At 35.7% G+C, this 24,535-nt stretch overlaps 1 protein-coding gene across 1 annotated transcript in view; it reads right to left on the bottom strand.

Moving 5' to 3' along the window:
* Positions 1-9,306, bottom strand: part of PCDH11X (protocadherin 11 X-linked) — a gene marked incomplete at its 3' end in the record, with an annotated part of 409,818 nt that extends 400,512 nt beyond the window's left edge. The window contains exon 1 of the mRNA XM_080352388.1: positions 8,669-9,306. Within this exon, the coding sequence (XP_080208514.1) occupies positions 8,669-9,292 (624 nt within the window). The 5' untranslated portion in view covers positions 9,293-9,306. The remainder of the gene's footprint in view (positions 1-8,668) is intronic.
* Positions 9,307-24,535: the final 15,229 nt, after the last annotated feature.

Raw genomic sequence — 24,535 nt, 5'->3', positions numbered from 1 at the left:
TGTTACTTGGGCGTTTTTATTCTTTTTCCTTTTTTGTTTGGTGTGGTTTTGTTGCTTTGGGGTTTTTGTGTGTGTTGTTTGGGTTGTTTTTTTGTTTTTGTCCTGTAACTACTAATAGAAAATAAGATCAAAACGAAAGTTATTTGTCCCTTTCATATACTTGCAGGGAAGCTTTCAAAGATTTTAGGACATCACTCAGTAGTCAGAAGCATTCCTCAACTTTCTGTATTTCATTTTATAGGTTATTGCAGCTCATGCCACGTTACCCACAACTCCAAAACTACCTGACCTAGACAAGATAAATGGTGGCAGGGTGCAAATTACTTTTCACTTAAACTGAAAGCTGAGTAAACTCTGTATTCCATTCTATTAGAACTATTCATCACTATTTCAACATATCTTTTATATCATAAGGAAATCGATAACAAGCAAGTTCTTCACATCTTTGATATCAGGATTTAATTAACATTAGAAATGTTTACAATTTGTAATAGTAACAGATTTTTCCCTCTCTTCTCTCAAGAATAACAGAAGGGGTTACCAAAATATATCCTGTCTTAAGTCACTTAAAGCATTTATCTAATATTTTCTGTGCACACCTTATGGGAAGGTACTGGGGTTAAAGTTGTGCAGGGTAAGTTAGGTTGGTATATCTGTAAAAACAAGATAGAAATGCAGGGAGAGGGGATTTTTGTATAAAACAATTTCAGAAACAGCGCTACTATCAGGCCTACTTGCACCTATCAGACAAAAGTCTGAGTGAAAGGACAATCCTTAAGTCCAATACTTTGAGTTTTCAAGAACTGATTTCTAGAGTAAAGGACACTTACATATGAAGTTACCTCTAAAACTAATGTGTCAGAGTTATTACTTCACCTGAAACCTCAAAAAGGCTCTTTGCCCAATCAGAGCCTTACAGAGTCGACATTTGAAAATCTACACAATGGTACTAAGGAAGCCAACTAAACCATGTAATTAGTGCAAAGTGTTACGTATTTTTTTGATAGTTTTAGACTCTGTGAGGCTCAGTCTTTCAAATAATTAAGCCCTTTTTACTAATGCCTGAACTTCCCTACAACTGAAGACTAACTTTCAAATCTAGCCCTGTTGTACAGTACCTCACTAGTTCACAAGTAGAATAAAGCAAACAGAATAAAAAAATCCCAAATTACTTGGAAGGTACCTCAAGATCTAACAGAAACCTGCAATGGCACTTCAATTTCTACAAATGTGTAATAGTATAAGTTTTATGAACAACATGTAGATCTTCAAGGGACTGCAGAAATTCCTGTCACTTCAGACTGTAATTATCCTTTTCTCTGTACTAAAGACCAGGAGAGGGAACCACCCACATGAAAAAAATGAAGCTACGCCATAACACCAAACAAATACACCGATCTTGTGGCATTAAGAGAGGAAGGGAAAGATGTTTCAGTTCTAACATATTCTACACTACCGCTGTGGACTTACGAAAAAAGTAGACAGCATCATTTGAAAGACAGCATGTCTGTCCTAGAAAACCTCTCTCTGTCAAAGGGCAACTAAAAGTTACCTTACAAAGGCAACATGTCCAGCTCTCCATATTTATTCAATTACAGGCAATAGACAGTGACCTTAGAGCTTGACTGGAGTGCAACTCCAGAGCAAAAAAAAATTTCTAAATCTATTTTTGAGCTTCCTAAATCTATTACCTTCCCCATCCATGCTGGCTCATGAAATGGGAAAGACGACACAGTACTGTTGCGCAAATATATGAAGCATAATTCATGTGAGCCACTGGAATGAAGACAGAAGTTAACCTGTCCTGCAAAGTCATGCTGAATTAAATCCCTATGCTAATGCAAGTCAGGGATTGTGAAGTAAGAAATCTCCCATCCAAGTAAAAAAATCAAAATCTTCATCTACACTACATGTCAGAGGGAAGAAAACCAAACAAAAAAAACCCAACACTCAAATGCTTTAACATGCATCTTATTTTCACCTTGTATATAAGCACTGTCAAATCTAGAATTTGTTTTAACAAAACCATTATTCCTCAGTTTTAAGTTCAAATACCAAAGTACTATCAGTACCCAGAACATCAATATGTGTGTAATTTATTTTTTGTTTAGTGTCAGTGAATGTTGAAATATCGCTGACCAACTAGCCTTTCTCCAATTTACAAGAAAAAAATACTGAAAAGTTAGTTTCATTGTCTTATCAGGAAGGTAAAAAAAATTTCCTACCTGAATCACTTATTTACATGAGTATATATATGACTGTAAAAAGAAAATTATTGGGATTTTGAATAGCCATATTTACAATTCAGCCAGATGTCCCTTACACAATTAATAGAAAGGCTGGGTAATATAAAATAAATTAGAAAGTACAAAAGTAGTTTGCTACTGGTGGGTTAACATAAATTTACAAAGTATTTTTGATAACAGGATAGTAACAGGAAGTTGGAATTTAACTGATCTTATTAGTGTCTAACTGAAATATTCAGTAAAGACCTTGCAATATTAATAAGTGTGTGTTTACATGTAGAAAAAGCTCTGTCTTGACAGTTTTTTCAGAGAAGGCAGATGTTGGTAACAACCACCCCAGGCTTTCTGTGACCTATTTAAAGGGCAAATATACCACTTCATTGTCCTGCCATGCTGCTGGAGCCTACACAGAAGAATCACCCACATTAATTTCAGTATGATTAGCTATGGGATGCTCCCTCCTTCAAACATGGTTTGAGAGTAAAAGTGAGGGTTGCTCCTTGAGCTTCTACTCCAAAGAATGAAAGCACAAAGAAGGGCAGCAATGAGAGGCTCAAGCAGCTGATGCTTGGTACAGTGAAGATGATCTGGTGAACATCTGCGTTTAGAAAATATAAGTCTGTATCACTGTGCACAGAGTCTGCAGGGACATTAACCATGCTTTCTTCCTTTCTATCTGCTGAACCATTCCGATGGTATTGGTGCAGCACTAAAACACAAACAGGCCACAGAAAAGTTTTGTTTGTCCTGCACTGTTAGTGTTTTTGACTATCAAATTTGTGTCGTTGCTTACAATATGATTATCAACAACGACTTCATTAATCTGGCTTTCTGGTTCTGATTTAACTACAAATTTAGTCTCACTCTGTAATTTTGATTTAACTACCTTCCTAGCTTTCATTTTACACAAAAGACATCTCCTTCCATTCTTGATTTTCACAGTGACATTAGTTACTTGACCCAGAACTACTGTGAGGCTCAGAAATAACCTAGTTGCAAGAGCAGGCTTGAAATACAATGATTTGTGATCTCCACCTTCCATGGGTCATGGAATTGATAAACTGTGTCAGAAAGAAGGGGAAAGCTTCCATTGAAAGACATCACAAGAGATGATCTACAGTAGCAAGAGGTAACTCGCCTCAGAGACAAGACTGACGTGTTGTGAGACTGAGTAAAAATCTATTTTGTCAGATTACAGAGGCATGAACTGACAGCTACAAAAAGATTATTATATTATTCCAGAAGGAATGCACCAGCTGCTTCTAATGATAAGTAAATACAGGAAAATTACTGTAATAGGTAAGAGTAATGGAACTGTAACAGTAACACCAATCTAATTTACTCCCAAACTGCGACAGATTAAAGTAACAACCTATTAGCACACAGGATTAGCTCACAGAACAAAATGCACTGCTCCTGTAAAAGCAGAATTATGCTTTTCACTCTAGTCCATGGCTAACTGGGTATTGTTGTGCCTATACATCTAGCGTATACAGTATACCTAGCTGACAAGAACTGCTAAGCAAAAAAAAAATTTAAATTTAAAACATGCATTTATACGAATCATTTTGGAAGTGTGCACATGACTGTTAAGAGTCGTCAGAGCTGGAATTTATTCAAAAGCTGCTCTGAAACGGCTCCCCTTTTTAATATCTGAGACAGCAAATAAATGGTTCACACTAAAATCTTCATAGTCAAAGCAGAGGCCTGGGACACCAGTAAACTCTAAGTGTTTTAATTAGTTTATACTAAATATTAGCTTGCCTTGAACTCAAATGTAAGTGTACTGAAATAGCGTAATCAACAACAGCATGTAAGTATTTTTAACACTGAGGTTGTATCACCAGACACAATGAACATTTTAAATCAGTGTGTAAGCAATGTGAATGCCCTGAAGAGGTGAACAAAGACCTGTACGTTCAAGCTGCATACCAGGGTTAAACCACCATAGCAGTGTTTGCAGATTCACCCTTAATCAGGAATTGTTGGTCATTAACAATTTGATTTAAAATTTGCTCTTGCATCCTGTTGTTTTAACATACTGCTTTTGCTTATGAATGCCTGCCTCTCTTTTTCCCTATCATTCCCAGCTTATACTTGAAGTAGTTATCTCAGCTCAGCAAGAAAGCAAGTTTGTCCATCTGGCCATTTCTTTCCCTGAACAACTTCTCTATCTGTCTTATCTGCCCCTTCTGCCACCTCCTACTATCAGGGTTATACCATCACTCTGCTCATCTAGACTTGGAGCTATTTCTCATTCTAAATGCTTTTTCTTTTACTTTAAATCCTATCTTATTAAGCCTTGTTCATCATAAACACTGTTTACCACTTGCCATTTGAATCCTTAACGTCACCCTACACATGGTCAGCTTTGGGCATCTCAGCAGAGAAACAAGATCTTTAAGGATGCTACACATAATTTCTACAGGTAACAGCAAGATGCCTTGCATGACTGTTTCCTGGAAAGACTTTCTCTGGGCTGAGGGGTAACACCTTCATGTAATGTTAAAGCATCACTACTTTTAAATAACTCAATATTTGTAAACTTCTACCAGAGCCACTCCTGGTCAATTCCTAATGCTATTACATTGTCTGGGTGGGAAATATTTGCAAATTCTGGTAACACATTTTCTAAATGAGGACAGCATAAGTACAATTCAAAAGATATCCAAGAGATATGCTTGGATCTTCCTTAAATAAATAAATAATAATAAATAATGTATTCCTTAATAAATAAATAAATAACCACACACACCACATACTCCGCTTTCCTTAAAACACCTCTTAGAATTTGTCTTCCACATAACTCCTAAGTCAGTCTTATAAGAAGAAGTGCAGAAATTATGTAAAATTGTTGTCTCTAGAGTTCATGCATTTAAGACAGCATATAGTTGAAGCACAGATATCTGGAAAGTTTTGAAGTTGCAGTTCCATGAATCATTTCCATACAAAGAAGTTATTCTCTATTGAAATACATTTGGAAAAAATGCAGGCAGGAAAAAAAAAAAGTGACTGCTAATTTGTGTGGTAATTGTAGCAGGCTTTTGTATTAAATAAGTTAAATCTAGTGTTATGAAACTTCCAAGTAATGCTGCACCCAAAATACAATAATACCTTTTTACAATGTTTAGTTTTCTTCTATTTTATAAGTATTTTTAGAAAAAGGCAGATGAAAATAACATAAAAATCTGTCATATAGTTAGAAGACTTTATCCTTAATTATCTCCTTTGCAAAATAAACTGAATGCAACAATTACAGTCAACCTTTCCCCCATACTTTGAGAGGCAGGAAAGTAACAAAGTAAGGAAATACTGAAACAGGAATGTTACCTTCCCAAGGAGATACAGTTGCTGAAAATGTGTTAAAAACCTATTAAATAGTCAGCTGAGTTTGCAGTGGAAGTTTATTCTTTTTTATAAATTGTTATGGAAAAGAAAAAAAAAAAATCTCTTTATCTTCTGGCAAAATAGGCCTGGCTTCACACAGACAATAAGCACTTTTTAGCTAAACTTTTCAAAAAAAGTAAAATGTAACTGAAGAACTTTCTCTTCATTGAACAGCTTGTCAATCTGCTATTACTTGCTCTGAAATATAGAGCGACACATTTCACTGTTGCTGCACGCATACTAAAGCATCAGCCTTTGTGCTTCTGTGAAGTGACTTGCATATCATGTCATCTCCCACTCCTCTGCCATCCTCCAAATATGCTGCCCTGCCCATCATCCTCATCTCTGGTGCTTCTCAAAATTCCCCACAACACTGTCATATCAGCCCTGCTAGACTCATCCTGTTCAGAAGGCAAGACAGTTTCATCTGCTGCAGCTACCCCACTTTCCTGCATCCTGGTTATGAAAGTAAAAGGTCAATGCACATCAGAAGCCAGAAGACATCAGTATCTTCAGAGCATAGCCCAAAAACCAGTACAGCATAACGCACATGAGAAGAGTATTTTAGGAGAAAAGGCTAAAACATCATCCTTGTGCGCCTGTCACCCTCCCTCCTAGTAGTTCAGTGTTATCCAGGAAAAAATTCTCAGGTACCATCACTCTACCCTTCCTTTTTCATCTCCCTACTCTTCCCCAGTGACTGATGGATCTTTGTACATGCTACATTCCCTGTCTGCTCACCAGTATACTTTATTTCTCCTACTTTTCCCTCCCTCTTCTTATGTGATCACTTTTGGTATTAATATCGTAAGAACTACCAACAGAATAACATCTGGACGTTACTATTCTAAACAGTGTCTGGCTGCCATAAAGTGCCTCTGGGTTTTACAGATAACTTCCCAAGGTATGTGAAACTGCTGGCTTAAAGGCAGTAGAGATCCGTAACTCAAGAAGTACCTGACCAACAGGCATGCAAGAGAAAAATGCAATTAATTCATTTAGGTGGTCTATAGGGTTGTGATTTTACAGATTAATTTTGCTGTGACACATCTAGCACAAGAATTCAGAGCTTTCAGTCCATATCCCTGTGTGTTCATCCACATCAGCTCTTTCCCTTATGTGGCAAAAGCAGTTTTTCAGAGACACTTGAATAAACATGCAACTGTTGTTTTGTTTTCTTGGTTTGTTTTTTGTTTTTTTTTGTTTTTAATTACTTGCACATCTCTCAGTGAAACCCGACTCTCTGGTAGCCCACCTCACCTCACGTTAGATCTTTAGACAAGGCCTTATGTCCCACACTACTTTTGGTACAGAGCTGTAGCTTGTATTTTAGACCAGCTCCCACTTGTGACGAAAATATACTGTCATTCTGCTGATCTGTTACATTCTGTTTCTGAACACACAGTCCAAAAATAAACTCATAAAACAAGACCACTGTCGTGGTGATCTGAACTGTTGCTCACTCAATCCCAGGGACTCCTGATTTCACTTTTTTCTATATTTTTTTTTTCTTTTTCCTAGAATAGCAGCGTATTTCTCTCAGATATATTAACTAACATTTATCTATTGAGACCATGTATTATTTTGCCACATTTTGTCTGTAGCCCTGGCTTTTTTATTATTTTCTACTCCTACTGTTATTTATCTAGTATGCTGTTATTCATTCCACAGATTCTCATTTAAAATGCCAAATAAAGATGACTGCATATTACTGGACACTTCTGTTTAGCTATCAAAAAACCCCATGCATGTCTATCTGCCTGCTCTCAGTATAACTTAGGAATTCAGAAGTTTTAAAGAGCTTACTACGAAAACTTCAAACTTGGTCATAAGTTCTTGACAAGTTTTAAATTCCCAGGCTACACTGAGAGCAGACAGGCATCTGTGCATTTGTTTTGGTTTTGTATTCTTCTCTTTATTCTTTTGTTTGTTTGTTTAAGATAGCTTACCAGAAGTGTCCAGTGGGATGCAGTTTTCTGAAAGAGACTTTTTTGTCTTTGTCACTAATTAGTACCCGCACTGCCACAATTACTTCAGGTTGAAAAAAAGTGTGAAAGAGCTAAAACAAGGCAGCACTTTATTTTTATTAAATGGTTACTATGTACCAATATCAGTGAATATTACCTATCAAGTCAACCAAGCAATATATTGGCCTATATAGTCTATATTCTTCCAGCCAGCAACAAAGGTGTCAGATTGATTGCCGAACAGTTTTCTATTCCAAATGAAGGGAAGTAAAAACATTTTCAGCTTCGCACATAATAACCCAATAGTTTAAGAATAAATTCCTTTCTTGTTCTAAACTCTAGCTTAAGTAAACTCAAATGAAAGCAATCCTTTATTTTGCAATCACACACTCTTATGCACCACATGTTTACATTTTATTCTTTTGTTCCCTAATTGCAGTTCTCCTGTCACTTGCAAAAAAAGGATAAAAGACAGAAGAATATGAAATATCTGCTCCTCCAAGACCATTGGAACTGTTATCCTTGCTTTCATTCATATTTTGGACTTTCTCCTGTCTAAACACTACAAAGCCGCTTTTACAGAATAACTCTTTTTCATTCTGGAATAGCCCACCAGTATAGAGATGAGCATCACATGAGCTTCTGAGCTAAGCTCTAATGCTCAAATCTACAGTCATGCAAGAGGGAGACATAAACCCAATGCAAAATATTGTTTCACTTGGCATTCTCATGTTGGTGACAATAAGAACATATCTTCAGTGGTCAAAATGACCATTAGCCAAAGTGTACTAACACTGTGAACGCTGGCAGGGGGTTCATGAAGACAGGCATGCTTCATCATACTGTGATACAGCTAGACATATGCATACATAAAATGCATTCCACCAAGTGAAGACATGATGCACTAGAATGCACTCAGGGATATAGAGTAACATGCCATACAGATATCTGCAGTGTACCACTGCTGTGGTACACAGCTTCAGGTTTACAATGGGTTGATGAAGACTAGCAACATTTGTGGAAACACAGTAACACAGACAGTAACACAGAAGAATGGAAAAAACCCACCTTAAGGAGCTCATAATGTTGAATGCCATTCACACCAATGTCCGGATCGATGGCAGATGGGACAGAATAACGAGAATTAATTGCTGTGTTTTCAGGGATAGAGATGTTAATAACTGTTGAGGGGAAGAGGGGAGCATTGTCATTTATATCCTCTATTAGGAATCTGATCTTGACCAGTCTGAAAACTTCATCAGGTAAAACAGCAACCTCCACTTCATAAAAGCAGCGGTTCTCACTAAAGATGCCAGCGCACAGCTTCTCTCGGTCTATGCGGTTTGCAGTTGTGAATATCTCACCAGTGTTCTCCTCCACCCGTACTAATGGTACATCCCCAGTCTTATACACAAGCTTGAACTGCAGCGGTGAGGAAAGGGGCGCATCTGGGTCCAGCGTTAGGTTAAGATCCTTGAGCAAATTGCCAATGAGGACATTTTCAGGCAGTTCTTCCCGCACTGTGTAATTCTTCTCCTGTGCGCCAGATTGAAATACAATACAGGCTAATAAGACTGCCAAGAGGTAGGTTCCAGACAGCAAGTCCATCTCCAGAATGACTAATGAGTATTTGTGTAGAACACCAAGAGTAGCTGGAAAAAGGAAAACAAAAATTATTAAAAATTTAGACATACTTTTCCTATAGCAAATAACCTGAACTGTTTGAAAACCCTGTCAGTAAAGCAATATTTAACTTAACAAACCTTCAAAAGCCAATTTTTTTTTTTTTTGCACAATTTTTTGCTTGAAACTGTTTCCGAAACACTGAGGTAAGAGCTTTCAAACTGGATCAGAGTGAATGAACAACTAAATATTTCCAGCATGTTTTCCTTAGCTCCTTAAGGATACCTCTTCTTTGGAACTCTCTGCCACATTGTCCTCAATTTCTTTTTTTCCAAAGGAAGAAGTAGGTAAGAAGTTTACAAGCAACCATCTGCTGAGAACCAGATCTTTTTATACCTCTTGCTCAGAGATGGGAAACCAAGAACATTTGTCTTAATTTCCCCCAAATTTTATACTGACAAAATTATGTAATATTTGTTAGCCACAAAGAAATCTGGTTATTTTTAATACAGAAACGTAAACTGGTAAGAAAATGTTAACTAGATGGAGTCTGGGGAACTTCAGCCAACAATATGTGGAAATCCGTTCAACACAGTGATACTAATACAGCAGCCCTTCGCTTTAAGATGGCAAAAATCTGATCTTTGGAAGTAAACATAAATATTATTACTCAAATCACTGAAATTCAGATTACATGTCTAAATCCACAAGAGCAGTGCACAAATTTCAACACAGAAGGAGAAAAACTTTTCTGTATAGAACTGAAGCTACGAGATTTTTCCTGATAATGAAATTCTAGCTCCTACCAGCTTAGTATCTGTTTCAAATATACCTGTGCGAACTTATTTACATTCATTTAATTGTGCAGGTAAAAACGCAATTGTTTCCTGACTTTTGCAATTTTATTCTCCCTGTCATAGCACAGATTGATTCACTCCTGCAGATCAAGTTGCAGTGGTTGAAAAAAAGTATTGAAGCCAGTAATTGCCTTCACCCATTAGCTACTGTCTTTCAGCAGTACCATTTTCAGGATAATTTAAAACATTAGACTTTGCAGTGAAACAGATTAGGAACACTTAATATTGCTATTCCACTTCAACTCTACAACCTGCTTTCGACTGGGAGTAAGCAGCAGATAAGGAACACGTGAACTAGATCTGTAAGGTGCATCTTTCCATGCCAGCATGATTTAACTGTAAAACATTTTCTGGCTTTATGATTTTACAAAAGGAGCAACACAAAATAAAAATCCAGTCCTTAAAGTTTTCACTTACGATAAAAGGCATTGCTCACTGGAGTAATTCAATTAACCTGAATGAGATTGCTGACACAGATGAGAACTAGATACGCAGTTTATGTGGTACAGTTACTGCATTACCTGCAGTATTTTAGTAAATCACTGGCTTACTTACAGTATCTTAGTAATCCAGTATAAAGCACAATAAAAGACTAAACAGACATTCAGGAGTGAAGAGACAATGTACTATAAACAGCCGTCTCACACATCCATTATAATATGAAACTCTAAATATATAAATAAGGAAATCATCAGCAGATACTGATTATCATTGCTGATAACACTATGGCAGCAGCACGAGTTTAATGACAGAAATGTGGTGATATTGTACAAATACATTAGTTTGACTATTATGAGTTTATTTATTAACTGTCTTGTATTTTTTTAAACATCTCCAGCAATTGTCACCCCACTAAAATAACTGCCCATGTACATTCAACCTTCAGAAAGCTCTTATTCCAGAAAAGAACATTTTTATATCTACTATTATTAAAATAAATGTATTTATATTGTTTCCATGCAAAACACCAAAAAAAGAGCATGGGTTACAATAAAAAGTTGATATTTAAGTGTTCCTCTCAAAACGAAAACAATATATCAGAATGGTAGCATGTTCTGTTTATACTGGATAGCATTATTCTACCATTTTTCTCTACTAGAAATTTAACTGAAAAATAATAAAACGGTGTAGGGAACACAACACTACACATCCTGATGTTTACAGAGTAGTATTTTAAACTTAGAGTTGATTTTTGAGGGGAAAAAATAATAAAAAGCCTACACACAAATTAAACCAAATTCCAGGCTCTATCCCAAATTCTTCCGTGAAAACACTGATGTAAAGATTTCATATAAACTATAATGTTAAAATATTTTAAAGCCATGCATATAAAACTTCCAAATAAATAATCTTATGCTATAAAAGTCTTTCTATTATTATCAAGATTATTAATGCTATACTGCTCCTCTCTCTCTCTAGTCTTGAAGATACAGGGAATTCTACTCACACTCAAAAGTTTGTGTTTTATCTATCAAGTTTTACAAGGCAATTTGAGGATGAGTACACAAATCAAATAGTCTAAAGAGTTCATAAAAAACTTTCCCAAATCAATTCTGAGAGTTGTGATAATGACAGCAGATAACTTATATTAAAAAATAACTGATAAGAACTCCTATAACCACAGTGGAGTTTCTAGGTATTACAGAATAACAAGAGCAAGACTCAGAGGTTTGTCAGGAAAACGGCAGAGTAGAACTTCTTAACATTATATTACTACACATATTTTTATTTACTCTTCTAAAATGAAACAAACTTATAACTATTCTATCAAAACTATTTGTGTCAAAATAAAGAAAATACATTAAAACATGGAAATAATGTCTTTTACAGCCATAAATTTCCCTGAAGTATTACACTAAAGGGTATAGACACCTAAGAAGTGGTGTTGAGTTTTAACAGAAAACCAATCTTAATGTAGAAAAAACAACCAACAATGACTTGTAGTTCTTGAACTTCTGTAGAATACACTATTTTCAAATGGTCTTTACCTGCCTTTCTCAACAATTCTAAGAACAGTTTAAAACCTTAAAAAAACCCCACCAACATGACTCAAGGTTTCTGCTTAGATATACACTGGAACTTCTTAAGCCATGGGGAAATTGTTGTTCTTAAAGTAATCTATTTATATAGTCATAGCTGTATGTCACCTGTCATTCGTGCCACAGCACTGATAGGAATACTATGGCAACAGCAATGCGAAGAAAGTATGAAGTACTTTCTAGCAACCAAGCATCATTGTGAAAGATATTTACAAAAATCAGAGTATTTCTAAGCACATAAAATATTTAATATCTCTTATATTTGTCTACATATTATAAATAAACATACCACAAAATGGGAAAACAACATAAATACACATCTAAAAGCAAAGGCAAAGTCTAAATAAACTGCAAATAGAAATGTCAGAGTCAGACAAACTGGTCAATAAGAGAAATTGTCGAAAGAGCATATGGGAATGGTGGGGAAAGTTAGAGAGGAACTAATACAGATGGACAAGATAAAAATACAAAGAAGAAAAAAGAAAGGAAGTGGATAGAAAGGCAGTCCCAGTACAGCATGTGGCAAGAGGCTTTCTTGATGAGTAAAGTATAGAGGAAAGAAAGAAAAGTACAGGAGGCTAAACAGAGTAGTCCAACTCGAAAAGACCCTTCATAAGTTTCAGCACTCACGTTTCCAAGGAGGTAAAAAAATTATTATGAACAAATAAAATTTCTCAGCATAAAGTAACATCTAAGCTTGCCAAGCCATTTTCCCACCTTTCAAAAGAATGTACTGATGTCTGTACCGTTGACTTCTGTAACTAGTCAGACAACTGGCCCAGATGGACAAGATAGAGGGTAGGAGGAGAAAAGGAAAAAAAATAAAAATCTGAGATTTGCTCTCATTCATCTGAGTATGTATGCACTTAAACATTGTTGCCTTTTTGTCCAATATACTAAATATTAATGGCATAATTTAAATATTATTGTTCATAATTATCTTCATTTAGCAGCTGTCAAACCATACCTTGAAAAGTACACAGAATATAAAAAGTTTAACTACCTAAGGGAGTATAATGTGAGAATGGAATCTACACCTGTTTTTTTACACACAAGGCTCTATCTACCTTGTCCCACCTGAGGCAGAATTCTGGTTGCTTATTAGAGGACTCAACTGCTATTTCTTACTTAGGAGGATCACAGAAAAATAGTAAATGCAGAAAAGAGTCCAGGTGTCCACTTCAGACGAAAAAGCAACACTTTCTTGACACCCAAGTTCGGATTTGACTTAGAGCAGGAATAAATAAGCTTAGGTAATGTCTCATAACTGCAATATCAAGTTTTCACCAAAAAAAAGTATAGACTATTTTAAAAATTCAGGAATATTACACTGAAGTCCAAAGCTACATCAATATCCAAATATTGAAGTCATAACACAGAAGAAATACTGAAAATATCACTCCCATTCCTATCTTCATACTCCTGAACCTCTTTGAATTAAATGGAAAAATTTAGCTACTATACCACACTTTTTCAATACAATACCCCTTTCATTTGCTGCTAATCCACCATGTACTCCTTAAACAGGAGTATTTAAATCCCTGTGTTAAAACAGTGCTTCTCAGAGCCAAAGATTCCCATGACATGGGTTCTGTTTGTCAGTCAATAGCATGATCATAATTTTATTTAACTGAAGAGTAAGCTATTTGTAATTATTCTAGTTCACAAAGGCTCCCTCTGAAAGGCCCGCTAGCAATTAAGCAGTTCTATACTATAGGCCAGGGAGTTTGAATTTCTGAATCATTTTGGTATGGATTTGAACTCTATCCTGTAGACCTCAGCTGCTGGACTGCTAGGTAGGACTTCTTCTGGTATTGCCAATTTTTAGTGTTGGGTTTGCTTTTTTGTTTGGGTGTGTAGGGGTTCTGCGCATCTCTTTTGTGTGTTTCTGGTTTATTGGGGTCACTAACATAGCTGAACACAGGAACGTCTATCCTTTGCCACCACACATAACACGTTTCACTGAAGAAACTGTTTGGTTTTGATGGTGGTTAACTTTTTTAAAAAGGTATAGACATTAGTGATATTTATTACCATTTTTGATGGCAATTAGAAATGCTACAAACTTGTTGCCTGACAGGAATCCTCCTCAATTTTTTTAAGGCCAGGCACAAATGATAACAAACAACCTGAACTCACTTTCCCACTCTAGAATGTTTCAAAGATAAATTATTTTGCAGTTAATATTTATCCATAGGATCCACTCTCTACATAGTGTATTTCATGATCATGTTCAAAGAAAAAGACCTACCTCAAGCAGAAACAGACAATTTGTTACATTATCAAGCTTCCATATTCATTCCTTCATACAATTTTACTCTAAATCCACTAAAGGATTGATTTATTCTTTGATCTACTTTTTATTAGTGTGATGGTACTGACTTGAACAAGGCTTCTTTAATTTATTTTCTTTCCAGTGATGAAGAAAATCAAACTGGAAATTCTTATCACCAGGAGAAAATGTCACCCCACATCCATTTAAATCAACAAAAGAAGTGAGCAAGCGGGAGCCACAACTTGCTTATCTTACAATAAGAACTTAGGTGAAACCACACATGTGATTGTTAGATGTATTTCAACTTAAACCACATTTTTATTCATTTAAAAATGAACGTAAATTTGATTTTAGTCACCTGTGTCAAATCCTTTGAAATAGCAATTATCAAGATCACCTGTTTCATACATAATGCATTTTGCTTCACTGCCAGTTAATAACTCTCATTACTGAATAGTAGAAAAATACACTTCACAATGTACAATTAAAGTATTTGTAAATAAGTGTAGGAGTATCGCTCGCAGAATGCCGTATTGTCTATTAGCTACTTACGCTAAGTACAATTCTGCCTTGAATCCAGTCATACATATAACAACATTCTACAGCAGCTGAAATCAACTGCCTTCCTCCATCGTGCCCACCCTCCTTTTTTTTTTAATTGCATAAACTTCATATTTCCATCAGTTTCTCTCTGCCTCAACTTAATATACTCAGAGAAGGCTGAGTGTCCTCTGAAATTACTCTCACAGATTCTGTCACAAGTTCTTGCAGTGCTCCAAGCCTGAAAGGAAGAGTAGCTGAACTTTTGCCGTAATTCCTGCTCAGCGAATTATCAGCCTGCCTACATAAAACAGGACCAGGACATTACAGCAACAAAGCATGCATAAAACATTTTAGTATTGGTGTATTCCAACCTCCCATGAGGCTGTCTGGAAATATACCCCTACATAGTCCTTAACTAATGCATTTCATTACTTATTATTGTAATTAATAACTAGCTAAGCATCAAATTTATTTTCGTCTTACTGGGTAAAACAGGAAGAAAATAGTTTATCCTTGTGATCACTTCACAGAAGAGGAATTGTTTCTTATTCAATCTATTTCCATCAAGCAAAAGTTTATACAGTACAGCAAAAAAAGAAAATTTCAGCAGTAGCATAGTCTCCATGGAAGCCTTTAGATAAGAAAAAGTATGTTTTTCATGCAGTGGCAGCATAGCTCCTCATTTTCAGATAGGTTTTTTGTTCTTCTTAAAGATAGTTTAAATGGAAATGAGACTCAAACTAGAAGGTATTCGTCAAGAATTTAAAATATAAAATAAAATCATAAAAGAAGTTTTCTGCACCTTAGCACATATCACACCAATTAACAGCCTAATCACCATATTCGTCCAGAGTTGTTGCATGTAACATATGGATACAACACGTAAGAATACATATTTATGAACAATAAACTCAACTGGAATCTCGAGGAGTACCATGAACCTGAGAACTAATTACACACGTTGGAAGGAATTTTCTCCTAATTTATGTATGTGTCTAAACAGTAGGGAAGCAGTCAACACATTTTTTAGCAAATTCACCCTATTTAAATACACTATATGAATAAAACATTGCAGTATGTAATGTTAGAGCCTCCTAAGAAAACATTATTTGAGAGCAAGGCTTTTCCAACAGCAGAACAAAAACACCTGAAGGTAAGTTATATCAGAGCATAAACCAAAACCTTAGTCCTTATACAGAAAAACAAGACAAAAGAGTGAACAAAAAGGACCAAATGAAACAACAAAAACAACAACAACAAAACCACACACACAAAAAAACAACCAAAAAAACCACAAACGTGCATACAAACAACGAAACAAAAAAAAAAAAAACAAACCCCAACACCATACATATTGAGACAAAACAGAGAAATAATCCAATAAGTAAATGTGTCTCCAGTCCTCAGGCAATTTTTAGGAAAACCCTTCCTTTTTCATTACCTGCACACAAAGACAAAGCCACCACCTTTAGCTGTGGAACATGTCGTGACAGAAATTGCGGGCAGACTGAGGCAATCCCACAATTTCCCGGCTCTCTCCTCACAGCGCCGCGCGGGCCCGAGCCCAGCACCGCAACACGCATGACACACGCCGCCTTTCTCCGCCCCGCCTCCTTCCAGAAGCTTCCTGGGAGTGGGCGGGGCCACCAGCCTCCCCTCAGCGCGCGGGGCCGCCCTCAGCCCCTCGCTCCGCGCCTGAGGAGAAACACATCGAGATACCCATTGCCCGAGAAATGTCAATAAACGGTAATTAGTAAACCTGTTTGGTAGAAACTGTGGCACGGGTGCGTGCATTACCTTATATACTACGTATCCAAAGAAAGGCTGTAACTTTTTTTGCAAACTTTTGCGTGAATAAACACAACGAATTCTCTGCAAATTCTGGCCGGAGTTACCGCAGGCTGGCCGGTATAAAAGCCAATGTTTTCTAGGTACAGGTGGAAAGGCTGTTCCCTGCTCGCTTTCCCAAAGCCACTTCAGTGCAACACTGTTGGTACGGACTGACAGCGGTGTGAAGAAATAAATCCCTCTATTTAGGGTCCGTAAAGCACTTGAGGAATCGCTCAAAGGGAAAGGTGCTATGGACATGAAAGGCATCAGCAATAGCAGCTGCGGCGTGCTGTGGCTTTAGAAACATTTTCTCTGAGGAAGAAGTGAACCACCCTTTTTCCTCTCCTAATGCTGGGAAATAAGCGTATATAAAAGAAAATGAAAGGCAGTTTGATAAAAGATTTCTTGTGATTTATGAAGTGGGATGCCAAAAGCATCTCCATTTGATCCCAGCTATTGATATAGTTTAAAAGGATTAAGATCAAGCCTTATTAATTCATATTTTACATGATTAAGGGCATGAATTTATCTCTTATGACATTATAATATAGATATAGTAAATATATATTTAAAAATCAAATTAAGTAATATCATTTGATTATTTCCTTGTGACATGACTCTGTGTTTAATTACCTGTTTTTTCTTCCTCCTAAGGAGGAATTATCTCCTTACTACATTTGTAGCTTCAAATGACCTTTGCTTCAATGTGTTGATATAGTGCAAGTAATGGGAATAACGATAATAATTATTTTGTACTGTTCTTTCTGCATTTTTTTCACATTATTTAACGTTACCTTCAAACAAAAGATGTAATCAAACAAAAGATGTATAGTAAATTATGCAGGAATTGCAACAAAAATTACCTTAATCGTTTATGTACTAATGGAGTTGGACCGAGCTTTTAATAAATCAACATTTGCATATGCATGACTATTAAAGATATACCAACTTTTGAAAGGTGAAATCATGTAAATATTTAAGAAATTTCATTGGCTAGTAAAAGGTATAATGCCTTAATAACGTATAAGAAAAATACTTCTTTAATTCTACAGCTTATATAGGCAAAAATGTACGTTTTTTTCTCTGTTATTTTAAAAACAAAACAAACAAACAAAAAAAACCCTGACACTGGAATCATCTAGCTGTTCTGGTAAAACACTTTCCAGTGCATAGCACCTCTCATCTTGACAGATCCCCAAAGTGCTGTACAGATTGCAAACACATGGATTGCTTCTCTAAGCACTGAAATTCTGTGCCAGGAGCACTACACTATAAAGTGATTCTGGAAAGGGGATTGAAAACTAAATTACCAGTGGAAATGATGGAGCGTAGCTATTTAGACCTGGGAGACGGCAACTACCAAAATTCAGTTGGAGTACTTGTGCAAAAAATACTCTGTAACAAGAGTCACAAGTTGGATGAAACAGAGTTATAAGGATATTTAAATATGTGTTACAGCATGGTGTGCAGGGCCTAATTCTGTACTTTAATTTATTATTTGCCTATATGGTAAATATGTTTTAAAAAGTGGAAGTGATGTTCAACAATTTTCTATTACATTGATTCAAAGTCCACTGAAATCAATGGCATCTTTAGTGTTTACAAAATTTGCTAGAACTATAGCTCTGAAAATGGAATGCCTTAACTTAAGCATAAAGTGAGATAGCCTACCTATCTGAGCAACAGAACTTCTTCAAACATTTGCATAGAACATTATGTGTCAGCATTAGAAACTTAATTGGAGATGTTATTACAAATGTCAGGTCAGATCAAACAAGGTACACTCTTGACTCAAGTGTGCCATGGTAAAGCTGACGTTTATCAGAATCTCAGAAAACTTGATTTTTAATGTTTTGCCTACATCCATAAACTTCATAGAGATACTGTAGCTCCTTCATAGACTTCTACTCAAACAATGGAAAACATGGTATTTGCATTTCTTCACTGTCTCATCACTGAAACCTGTCAACAATTAGGATGAAATAAAAGGGGTTTTGTAATGTGAACAAAATATTTCTAGGTAGAAATCTGCATGACCATTGACTGAGTGTGGGCAGCCTACTGTCAAGGATGCCCAGACACAAGTGAGGTGGCACAGACTCAACCTTGTAGTGTAGAACAGAATGTCTGGGGTATTATTTCCCATCCATTCTCCTTCTTCTGACATAGGGCAAGAGGATGAGCAGCTTCAACAGGTTTTTGAAGGGGAGAGTCACAACTACATTAAAAATAAGAACAGTGTACATCTGTATATCAGGGTCCTGTAGGTCACTGATGTGCATGAAGAAGCTATTAAAAATCACACTGAAGTACATCTTCTCACACAATATCATGGGCCCATGATGCATTCTGTCATTACTGGTACACTGTACAGAACATTTTTGAAGAAAATAGAATATTAGTTCTTGAAAGTAGGAATTAGATGAGGAAAAATCTTAAAGGAATAATATGAACAATGATTAGATTAAAGTTTCAAATAGATGTATATTCTGCTTCCTCTCTTTTGTATGAAAGTCATGTCCCTGCTCCACAAACCCAAGTGAAAACATGAATTTTGCATATAAATAGAGTGACTTCACCACTCAATAACAGCTTATTATTTGAATGTAAGAAAGACAGAAAAGAGCACAAAAATGCCACAAAAACACATACCAGCCTGTTAGCTGAAGTAACCACAACACAGAGAATCTTTGAATAACATGGGCTTGTATTATATGCTGTATCATTTCTAATTTTTATTATGCTTCACCCTTTGGTGACTTTGCCTGTTTCAGTCAACTAGAAATGACCAAAGGCATTTTGGTTATTTCTGGAAATCAGACATTGGTATTATGGTTGTACTAGAAATGTCATGAAAACACATCAGACAGACTGTTCCTTTACATCAGCTAATTATGCCTCTAAATTTAAGACCTACCAAGAAAATTGATGCAAAAGTTGTTTTGAATGACTTAAGCAAGAGCAAAGCAAGTGACACAAGGACCTAACTATATGTATTCTATCAAAGTTAAAAGAACCACAGTGGTAAGATTAACTGCTCCATCAATTACTGGTATAAAAAGTAGAAATATTGATTTGTGATTAAATTAATAGAGAAAATAATAACATTTCAAATCTTTAACCTCTGACAATGTAACTGTCAGTCAGATCTCCTAACGAGTTCCAGTATAACTGATGTTAGGAACTTAGAAAATTCAAACCCTGAGTGTTTAGTAATGAAAATTTGGTATTCCATTACTAAAATCTATTGAAATTCCAGTGTTGCATTATATACGATATATATTAATTGCACTATTCCCAAAGCAAATGTTCTATTGTGGTATAGGAACTGGAAGTATTCAAGTATTGTGGTATTGAAAAGTAGCCACAGTTTCTATCACAGCATAATCATTAGGAACAAAATATCAGAAAGTTTAACAGGATTACTGGAATACTTTCCTGGAACTTAATGATGTTTTTCCAAATGTATACTTCAAAGTATTATGAGATAAAATGAATTTTTTCAAACAAGCCAGTATACTGAGTGTGAGATGTTGCTGTAAGTTTGCAGGTCTATTTGCCCAATGGAATCCCACTATGACACCAATTTTCTGTTAGCCAGAGATGATTAATTCCTATAGGCAGTTGAATGTCTCACAGTGATGTTTCTCCATGCATCAGTAGGAGCGTGTACATCATCAGTCGTCCATTCCTGACTGCTACTACCAGCATTAGTGATGAGATTTTATTTTTTTCCTATTGTATGCCATGTATCACAGATTCTTTTCTTTTGTTGACAGAGTTTGAGGAGGTATATTGTTCCTCAGTGCATAGTGTGGATGAATGCTGCATTGTTTTAAATGGAGAATCATTCTCTGTAACCTGAGGGATACTGGCAAGTCTGATTTCTTTAAAATCAATTCAAGAGATTCGTGCTCAGACTTGGCTGGAATATGGAGGCATATACTTTTTGATCAAATAAAAAAAATACAAGTTCTTGTTATTCCTCTTCTATTGGGATGCAATGTTTTCTTGTAGGAAAAAAATAAATAATTAGACATTTTCATGGAACACGCTATATTCTGCCATGTATTTGCCAGTGTATTCTACTCTTACTCAGATTAAGGCACACAAAAGTCAGGTTGAAATATCTTTTCTGTCCTAGAAAAATATGATCAGTCATCTGAATCCATTGTTAAAATTCATGTGATTTCAGGAGAAAACGAAACAAGTAATTACGCTAGCCACACAATGCCCTTTCTTATACAATCAGAAATAAGTGCAATGGGGCTTTCTGTTGTTTGTTCATTTATTTGTTTTATAACAGAGACATTAGGGGAATTCAGCTGAAAAATATCTGCAAGATGACTTTCCAAGCTGATGACCAAAAATAGTGTTGCCTGGAATGCAGATTATGTTCTGTTCCTTGGTTCAGATATACACTTCTCCCATGGTCTCTGCAGAACAGTAATAGTTTTGCACTCTCCTTGACTGCTAATATTTTAGAACTCTATCAATGATAGATAAAATAATCATTAGAATTTCAGCTATCTCATTAGTCTTGCATCTAACCTGATATTAAGAAGGTGAATAATCATATTGAAATAAATCTGTGTTTCATTATTTAGCCATTCAATTGAAGAGTAAAACTATTTTTAAAGGAGGCTTGTTATTGAAATGATTATTTCATTATATTTTAAATAAATAAAATCCATTTTTAAAAATCTATGTCCAAAAGTTCAAACTGAACATCACCTCAAGTCACCACGTATTTCCTTCTACTGACATGAACACGAGCCACAGACCAACAAATGAAAACATCAAAATTGCTGAAAAATATAGTTTATCATGGTTTATTCCAGCACAAGACTCAGGCTGGAATACTCAAAAGACCACAGGTCACGTCTAGCCTTCAATTACTAGAAATCAAACCAAAGCAAACAAACAAACAACCCACCCAGCAAGGTGTGGTTTTGCTTATTATTCTTAATTATTGTTTTCTATAGATTGCTATCTGAGATCAGACTGAATGTATGTGTACAACTAACTCCTAAAAAGTTAGCTGTTACATTTGCTCTGTAGAAACAATAAGTAGTACTGACCCTTGTCATGTTTCTGAGGATACTAAAATAAACCATTAGTTTTCTAAAACAAATGCTACCAGTATCTTATACTTGTCAGTTTTTCACTTCCCTCAAAAGAACTCAGAGCTTACAAATTACAGAATATACAGGTTAGTATCCCATCTTTCAGTGGGAAACTTTGATCTTTTATTGTAGTGGGAAGGAAAAAAGATGCATGTGTAGCTAGGTATTTCAGTGATGCCAGCACTGGTAAGACATTGTGGGGCAGAGAAGAATGTTTTCACTGTAAGTATGAATGAGTTACTGGTCTTCCTTAAGCAATCATACATAGAGGAACTAAATATTGTCTGCAAGACAAGAACAAAATAATTGTGTGCTACACTGGTGTCAGGTAGGTTGTACTATCTGCAGATTTCCATGCGTATGTTACTTTGCATCAGATAGTTTGAATGCATCATCCTCTATTAGAAATCAAAGATGCATTTTTATTTACTTATTTTGCACTCAGTGCTTTTGCAAATTGTCTTTGTGTAAGGCTTCATTACTATGTTTTAGCAAGCAGGCCACCTAGTGCCTGACAATAACAAGTACTCCATAATGACCTGAAGTGTTCTGCAAGTAACAGTACACTTAGTCAACTGGATATCATAATCATGTTGTTGTGTTACAACTCAGCAAAAATTATAGAGAATTAAGTCGTGCCCCCCACCCCAAGTAGGATTGTGACAGTTTCCTGTAAAAAATTAATTATGGAATAGATATGCACCTTTTTCTTGTTAAGTAAGATCAAATTCTTTTATTTAAAAGCTAATTTTGTAAGTAATCAAGCTACTTGTAAGATTTCCATTATCTCAATCTGTTGCTGAAAAAATAAATGCCAGTCTTTTTCTACAAGTAAGATTTCCCATTATTCTTGGACACACACAATTTCTAACTTAATCTAATGAAATGAAGAATAATGTAGAATTTTACGAGTGTGAATGACACATCTGGTATTACCGTTGCAAGGGATATTTCCTCCTAATTTCATTTGTGTCAGTATTTTAGAGTCCAATTCAGCTTCTTTTAAGATTGTTGGCAAAGTTTCCATAAACATCAAGAGCTACAGTGCCTATTAAGCTTTCTGTTTCATCTTGGCGCTGTAGTGCTTTCCCGTATACTGGAATGAAAATTCAATAATCTCAAGAAGCAGCCAATACTCCCTCAAAGTAAAAAAGACTACTTCCTTTCTTTACTCAATTTTAAATTACTCTCACTGCTTTCCTTGGGATAGTGAGAGTTTAAGCCTGTGGAAAGGCTGTTCAAAGGTATCAGAAGATACTGAAAATATTTTCTTATTCAGATTCTATAGACTAATTTTCACATATTCTGATTTAACGTGTCTCCATGAAAATAAATCACATCACAAATGGTTTATTCAGAGCCAATGCTTTAGGCCTCCTAAACTTCACGTTCTCGCAGCACTGGGAAATGTGTCCCCAGTGCTGGATATCTCATGCAGTGCTATTTAAGTCCAAGTTTTTTTCAAAAACCTATTTACTTTGGAAAGCATAATACCTGCATCAATTTATAAATTTTTTTAGGACTTCTGTGGTTATATATATGTGCGTATATATACATTCCTTATATGGAAAATAAATTATTAAAAGCATTCAGTGAAATAAACTTCTTTTGAGTATTAAAGCACAAGTTAAGAGGGCATGCCCACCACTTACAAATCTACCTCAAGGGAATAGTTAGAGATTTTCTTTCACCAAGATACTGAACATTCTGTAGATAACTGTATGACTGTGACCATAAAACTGTCCAGTACTATCCAACACCATTTATATTGCACGTCATTTACTACTGATGAGATTTACTTTGATGGGCATTTATATTTACAAAAACAAAAAACAAACAAAACCACACCAGGGTGTTAGATCTGCCTAGAACAGGAAGTACATTCTGAATATGTTTGAAAGAAAAGAGTCTTTCATTCTGTGGTAAGCGAAAGGTCCCATTTTCCAGATTTCAAATCTAAAATTTAAATTCATAACAATAAAATTCCCCTGTAGCATTTTGTGGGCTTTTTGGAGTTTCACAGGGAGAAGGAAATATCATTTCTCCAACACTATGGTGTTACTACCCATCTCTTGATATATACTAGTCACGTATTAGAAGGATAAAGGATGCTCATCCATACCTGCTTGATTAATTACTTTTGCTTTTGTGATTTGTGACTGTAGGATAGAGCCAGTGGTGTCTGGGATAATTAAAAGCTGAGTACATGAACCAGGTCATGACATGACCATGAATCTCTCCCATGATGGATTTTTAGTTGGATATGAATGTTACAATATATGAAATAAAAATTTATCAAAATAATACAACCTAATACCAACATGCTGCGGTGAGACGGCATTCCTGGAACTAATGGGCTAATTTGGTCTCTAATGGGTTAAATTGGTCTCTAATGGGATTACAGTGGACAATATCGTAATATAAGGATTAATTTTCAGGTTTGCTGGGGCTCCTGAAGCTGACAGAATTTTTGCTTCTTCCAGTCTTGAGGAACCAATCATGAAGCAGGATCCCAAAAGTGAAAACATCAATACTGGCTGCAAGAATGGCTGCACTACTGATGCTGCTTGTCCTTTGCTGCCTCGCAGTTTTCCTTCTTTCAGAGTGACAATGGTAAGTAAACTTCATCTAACTACATGTTA

Source organism: Nesoenas mayeri (genome assembly GCF_963082525.1).
Source record: "Nesoenas mayeri genome assembly, chromosome: 13".
NCBI lineage: Eukaryota > Metazoa > Chordata > Aves > Columbiformes > Columbidae > Nesoenas > Nesoenas mayeri.
Note: the sequence above shows the minus strand (reverse complement) of the source record. Positions and strands in the feature narration are given on the sequence as shown.